General features: G+C 39.9%; 1 protein-coding gene across 1 annotated transcript; it reads left to right on the top strand.

Moving 5' to 3' along the window:
- The first annotated feature begins 476 nt into the window (after positions 1 to 476).
- On the top strand, positions 477 to 5,095 carry hsd20b2 (hydroxysteroid (20-beta) dehydrogenase 2). The gene is made up of 11 exons (XM_085469977.1): positions 477 to 690; positions 2,088 to 2,134; positions 2,656 to 2,731; positions 2,808 to 2,918; positions 3,010 to 3,077; positions 3,181 to 3,225; positions 3,326 to 3,360; positions 3,452 to 3,533; positions 3,670 to 3,735; positions 3,829 to 3,978; positions 4,063 to 5,095. The coding sequence occupies exons 1-11, from the start codon at positions 540 to 542 to the stop codon at positions 4,174 to 4,176; spliced, it is 945 nt and encodes a 314-aa protein (XP_085326103.1). The 5' UTR covers positions 477 to 539; the 3' UTR covers positions 4,177 to 5,095.
- The last annotated feature ends 2,171 nt before the right edge of the window (positions 5,096 to 7,266 follow it).

The raw sequence follows: 7,266 nt of genomic DNA, 5'->3' as shown, positions 1-7,266 counted from the left end.
GTTAAAGGGAAATCCTGACATTTATACGTACCATACAGGACTCGGGTTACAGAAAGAGCTGTATATTGGAGAAAGTAAGCTTGGGCTTGAAGACAAAAATAAAAAACAGAAACACTACAACTGCAGCATGTTTGAAAGACATCTTAACAAAAAACTTTGCATTTTGTGCCATCGGACATGACAGTTACAACTAAGAGCTTTCCCTTGTCGTTTAGCATGCTTACGATCAACTGCAACTTGATGTTTTTATGTTAAGTGAACAAACTCTTAATAATATCATTATGAAATTATAGTGTACAACTCTGTAAAGACTCAAAAGCTTAGGTGTGCTTCCAAAAAGTGGTCTGTAATGGAGGTTTAGGGCCATATGTGTCCAGCAGGGTCACCTTTCATGACAGCAGCATTCAATCAGGGGTGGGGTAATGTGGAGGAGGAGGGGCGTTACAGATAAACAGTTTTCACTGCCCAAAGTTTGGCAGTTGAGCCACTTTTTTGGCATTTTGTACTCTGAGCTAGAAGCAAAGGAGCTCTGCAACAAGATGTTGTTTGCTGACCTACTGGCCATCATTGGAGGAATGACTGTGACTTTCTACCTTCTGAAAATCACTTGGAGATGTTGGTGTGGATTTAGAGAGTTTGTTTTATCATCAAAATGGCAAGTGGACTTGAGAACATACGGACAATGGGCAGGTAAGGTTAAAGAAGAGGAATTACAGTGTACTCTTCAAATGTAACAGTGCCAGCTGTGGCGGTTTTAGGGTCAGGACTGCAAAGCCCTGGACATGGTACCTCTTTTCTTAACATTTTTATCATGCCAACTCTCAGATCATCACAGTGTCTTCGGTTTACATAGAACTGACTGGTTTGCAGTCAAAATACATGTGTTATCTCCCGTAGAATGATATTATTGAAATGGAAAGAGCCACTTCCACCTGTATATGGGCAATGGGTTAAGGATGTCATGTACTATACTCAGCTGGAAAAGATCCGCTACACTGTAAAAGGTTCGGTTCGGCGGTTCTATGACACATGGCAACCTTTTCTTACTTACTTTGAAAGATTAAGTCCGGATACTATTGCTTAATGTGCGTGTGAGTGGGGTTTTTTTTTTTTTTTTTTTTCTCTTGCTGTTGTTCATTTATTTTATTATTCACTTTGTATCTGTAACTTTATTTTATTTTATGTTATTTTGTCTCTCCTTTCCTCTCTGGCTGGGTTTTAGTTACACTGTTCTGGGGGGGGTGGGGGCACAACTGTCTGTTAATTTTGCCATAATTGTTGTTGGAAGCAATTCTTTGTTCAATAAAAAGACCTTGATCAAAAAAAAAAAAAATACATGTGTTATCTGCTGCTATGTTGGCCGCCACACAAATCTCTAAGCTTATCTGGGACAGGTCTATCTATCCCCAGAGCACAAACTAAACAAGGAGAAGAAGCGTTTAATTTTAATGCTCCACGTATCTGAAGCAAACTCTCAGAGAACTAGAGGCCTGCTGCAGCACTCCGTTCATTTAAATCAAGGCTGAATACTCTGAAATCACATTCTTACATTCCACTTGCAACTTTTACTCTTGTGTTGGTTACATTTCCTCCTAAATGCTTCTAAAATTACATTGTTACTTTGGAATGACTCATTGAGATGAGGCATGCAAATAAAGTTGCATTTGAGGTATATGTTTATCTGCACTAAATACAAAATAGTCTAATTCTACACGAGAATCTGTAACTGGATCTTTTTTATTAATAGATACAATTTTGCCCATGTTTTGACTGCTATTATTCCAGTAAACCTATCAGATGATACTGATTTTTATTATTCTGCTTTTTGATATCCTCTGTCAACTAGCAATCTTACTAGTTGGTTATCACTACATTCACAGTAATGCTGGTTGTGCCGTACTGCTGATCAGAAATAATGGAAGTTTCTGCTTTGAATCCACATTTAAAAATGTATATTTGTATAAGGAAAGCAAAACACATTATCTTTGTCCACAACAAATCCATGTTTAAAACTCCTGCTGGGTTTGACAGGAGTGTTGAAAGAAATAAAACTGATCTGACGTTTTTCTGCTTTCTCCTCTGTGCAGTTGTCACCGGTGCCACATCTGGTATTGGTAAAGCTTATGCCACTGAGGTGAGTCATCAGCTCCCCTTAACAATCGCTCTCTCTCCCACACACACACACACACACACACACACACACACACACACACACACACACACACACACACACACACACACACACACACACACACACACACACACACAGCTATTTTGTAGCCGAGACTTTCTTTTGTTACTTTTGTCACTTCTTTTCACGGAAAACAGGAAGTTGTGAATTTCAGTATCTTATAATGTAGCTGCGTTATTACGATGGAGTTTTAGGTAGTGTGTAGTCATGCAGCAATTAATATCGCCTCATGATGTACTGTTGATGTGATAATCATTCTTGCAAATATATTTTTGTTCACGCAGTGTGAAAAATTATCAATTTTACAGCTAACTTATAAATAAGTTTTCACAGTTAATAAAATTGTTGATAGTAAACTCCAAGACCAAGACATGTGTTTTTTAAGTTCAGAATTATAAAACAATTTGACTGACTTTGTCTCCTTGTTGTGTGACAGCCACAAACTCTCTCTTTTTCTCTTCCAGCTGGCACGAAGAGGCCTGGATATTGTTTTAATAAGCAGATGTGATAACAAGCTTCAAACTGTTGCCAGAGAAATCGGTGAGTTCAAGGAAAATACTACTTTCTGCGGCTATTGAGACAAAATAATCAAAAATATATTGTTTGTTTTCGTCAGAGGGTGTGTATGGAAGAAAGACTCAGACCATCCCAGTGGACTTCACACATGGCTACAGTATCTACACTGCCATAGCCAAGGAACTACAAGGCCTGCAGATTGGAATTCTGGGTAATACATACCCACCTACTTTCCAACTTGCCTTTTTCTTACATACTTACTTACTGAAGCTGCTAATTTTGCATGTCCTTATGCCACATAGTTAACAATGTGGGAATGACCAGTACTGACTGTTTTGCCTATTTCCTGGAAATACCGGATGCTGAACAGGTAAGCGTTGTCGTGTTTTAATGTTATTAAACAGTTAATGAACTGTTTAATATATTTCTTCTGATAACAATCCTTTTTTCATTTTCTGTGTTTTTCTGACCAGAAAATCACTCAAGTGATCAACTGTAACATACTGTCAGTCCCTCAGGTGAGAGGTCTTTGTGGGTATTTCTGAGTAATTTTCACAGCTTTCTCCAATAAATAACCACTGATTGATACCTAAATGAGTTTATGTTGTCTCAATTCAGATGACCAGACTGGTTCTCCCAGACATGGTTAAAAGGTAAAGACAGAAACATTCAAATTTAAAGTGATTATTAGGTAGCAAGGTATGGGATGATGTAATGGATGTCTGCCTTCCATCTTTGACCCAGAGGAAAGGGGCTGATCATCAACATCTCGTCTATGACAGGTGTCCATCCACAGCCTTTGTTGACGCTTTACTCTGCCTCCAAGGTGCTGTTTCAGTATGACGTACTTGCACTCATTGTTTCAGATATACGCTGACCCCGTCACACTGTAATGTTTTCTCACTGGCACACGGTTTGATGATGCTCACTTGTTGGTTTGTCTGTTTTCTTCTTTATTCCAGACTTTCGTAACATACTTCTCTCAGTGTCTCCATGCAGAGTACAAGTCAAAGGGAATTACTGTCCAGGTAAAGTGTGCAACTCTGGTCAAATTTCAAAATTTCATTATTTTTTTTTCAGTTAAAAGCCAAATAACTCTGGCTCCCTTAATCTCTCCTCAGTGTGTGGCTCCCTTCCTGGTGTCCACCAACATGACAAAAAATGTGAAAGTGAACAGCTTCATGAAGAGCGCTACAGCGTTTGCTCGTGAGGCTTTGAACACCGTGGGTCACTCCAGCTGCACCACTGGCTGTCTATCACACGCAGTCCAGGTCAGTTATAAAGTGCTAAACTGTTATAGCTTAGAAATGATCCCCTCCAATACGTTAACATGTCACTTTTCCAACAACTTACAGAATGCGCTTCTTACAATGCTCTTGCCGGACTGTCTTCGGATGTCGACATTCCTCATTAGGAAACTACGAAGCTCATGCAAGAAAAACGATTTGACCGGTGAAAACAGGGAGTAGTCATGTGACTCCATCTGCACTGATATTGAGGTTGTTTTTTTTCTGCAGGAGAAAATTATCACTCAAATATTACTGAATTACTTCAACTCTATGGTGAATAAAACCCATTCACGACTGTTTTAACTCTTAGACAACAAACTGGTTTCACCGTTTTACCTTAGGCATGTTGACATGGTCAAGATGACCTGATGACGTTCAGAATAGGGATGAAAGGTGATCTGTGTGACTTTGTATGTGGCTTGGTTTGCTTTCAATCAAAGGGTTATTTCATACCCCTGAGAGAGTTTGATTGCTCTTTCATACAAATATGAAAAAGTAGTAAACTGATTACAGCAGGGGTTGGCAACCCTAGGCATGCGTGCCACAGTTGGCACGCAAAGGGTTAACTGATGCCACGCCCATAGCTGGACTGGCCGTCAGGCATACCGGGCATTTGCTCGGTGGCCCGGTGACTTTTTTTTTTCTTTGTAACTGTATAAACAATGAAAGGTGGTGGATTGGCCAGATGCTGGTCGGTGTATAAAAATAACTCAGTTGTTTGGTGGTGGCTGTCAGGGCAGAGACGTTTAAAGGGGCGGGTGCTTAAAGCTAAAAAGGGGCACATTGAACCAGGCTGAATAACAACAACACACATTCATCAAGAATCTAATATGGGTAACAAGGCAAAGCAAACGTAGCCTATGTTTTACCTGATGGGTACAATGTTGCTGTTAAGGTGTTGCTGCTGCTCCTGCTGCTGATAGTGCTGGAGGGCAGGGCTGTGCTGATCTGAGACTGTAGACATTAAAAACTCCATAGGAGAGATGGTAGCTGATTAAACAAGTGTCATGAGATAATAACAAAATGCAAAGATTGGTGACAGCGCTTGGAACCATAAGGCAACAAAAAACTGAGAAATAAACTAGACTGTGAATCACTCTTTGCTTCTCTTCTTCCTTCCATCCCATCATTTCATATATCACTCTCCACTTGCTGTCCATCTGAGAACAAGGCACAACTTGCTATTGCAATAAACTATTATTTAATTATCCACACTTAACAACTCTTACACTTAATCTATAATAAAATGATGACAGAAAAATGTTATAGAAGCAAAACATTTCAGTTGTGCTTATTATTTTTGTTTATACTGGAATATCTCTCCAACAACTGGTACATGTGTTAATGTTACCTGTGCTCTTTGTAATCCAGCTGCTGAGGGATCCATTACCTTTAGTAGCCTCATACAGCTCCTACTGTTTCCTCCTCATGTCCTTACCAGGCATGTCTGGACAATGTTATATCATGAGTAATAATTTAAAAATCCATATACATAAAACACACACATGCACACACAGTGACATTTTAGACCTTCTTCAGAATACTGTATATACTGTGGGCACAAGTTTCCATCATGGTGCTGATCCAGAATCCTTCCCTTATTATTTATTACTAGAGCTACAATAATAAAGCAATGAGGGGAAAAAAGTAATAAATATGAAATAATGTATTTATGATGATTCCATTTGTTTCACTATCCACTCTGTGCAGGGAGAAAGCTTATTACATTTTTAAACTGTAGAGATACAATCATTTTGCTGCTGTAAAATCAGCATTTTGTCTTATTTAAAATATAAATCTAATATAATCTGTTTCTTAATGTACGTTCTTTAAAATACAGCGTGTGTTTTTTAAATATTATAATTATAATCATTATTATGTGGACATGCATATTAGATCGTTTTTTAGTGAAATATAATCCCCCCAGAAAGGCAGGAAATGCTCTGTAACTTACTTTAAAACTAAATATGTTCCCTAAAACGGTGACAGAGCTACAGACCCATGACAGCCTTACCCAGTGAGCTAGCAGCTATGACCAGCACTACTTGTGCAGTTAGGACAGGTAATGTTTGTCGCGCTGTTGCACACACAGCACGCTCGTTTGTTTCAGTTCGTCAGTTGCCACAAGACAGCTTACCAACGTGTACGTAATAAGCTAATACTCCTGTGTGCTATACACTACAGTGTGCGCTGTACACCTACTTACTGGTTTTGTCGCATCAGTCTGTGTCTCTGAGTTAACTTGTGTTTCTCCTACAGCTCCGGACCGCAAAAAATGCGCGTGCTCTTTGTGAGCTCGTTCCCGGCTCGTAACCAGCGCGTTCTGCGATCATTGGTTAAATGAGATCATGTGACTGATACAAGCCAGATCCTTTTATTTAGCAAAACTGTGATTAATAGTTAAATATTATTGTTGAGGGGCACAGACAGGACTCTGCACGCACACACACATATAAAAAGAAATAATTAAAAAAAAACAATTGCCTCAACAAAAGGGCACTTTGGGCACCCATCAGGAAAGGGGCGGGTGCTCAAGCCCCTTCCGCCCCCCCCCCCCTGCACGTGCCTGGTGGCTGTGGTGGTGCTTCCTCAGATTCAGTAACATTAGCAAGTGGTGGAGGCCAGCAGGTGGATGAGAGAAAGGGGAGGCAGGAGGAGAGACCCAGGCGGCCGCCGGTCTGAGTGACAGGTGAACTGAACTTCAGGTAAGAAGTTATGACCTGCAGTCCATCTGGGTCAGATATAAACCAAGTTTAGGTGGAGTTTATTTTCGTTTTGCTGACTTTTTACAGTCAGTTACAATAACTCTTACTGCGTACTAGCTAGCATGACGGAGTTTCTATACAGCTGGGTGGGTGCTTTGATGGTACTAATAGTGAACTTTATTTTATTCATAAGGTTAGTTAGTAGAGTTGCCAACCGTCCTGTAAAAAGACTGAATCGTCCCGTATTCAGAGAAAATATTATGCGTTTCGTATTGAGGTGAAAAGGAACAGTTTGTCCCGGACTTCAGCTAGAATAAAAAAAAGACACAAAGCTGGAGTTATTCTGTCATTACGCTGCACAGTTGCCTCTTCTTCTCTCATTCTCTCCCCCTCTCTCGCCTGTTGCTACTTCAATCATGAAACGATCAATGATCCGCTGATCGTTTGTTTATCACCAACTTTGCACCAGAAAGAGGAAACCGCCGGATGTCGCGTTAAACAACAGCAGCACGTTTAAGCTTGATCAGCTGTTGTTAGAATGTATTTAGTATTACTTTCTAGTAGC

Source organism: Copadichromis virginalis, linkage group LG10, assembly GCF_057382275.1.
Source record: "Copadichromis virginalis isolate Kocher_CV1m ecotype Utaka linkage group LG10, C_Virginalis_male_GT1.1, whole genome shotgun sequence".
Classification (NCBI taxonomy): Eukaryota; Metazoa; Chordata; class Actinopteri; order Cichliformes; family Cichlidae; genus Copadichromis; species Copadichromis virginalis.
This window is presented reverse-complemented; position numbering and strand designations above follow the sequence as displayed.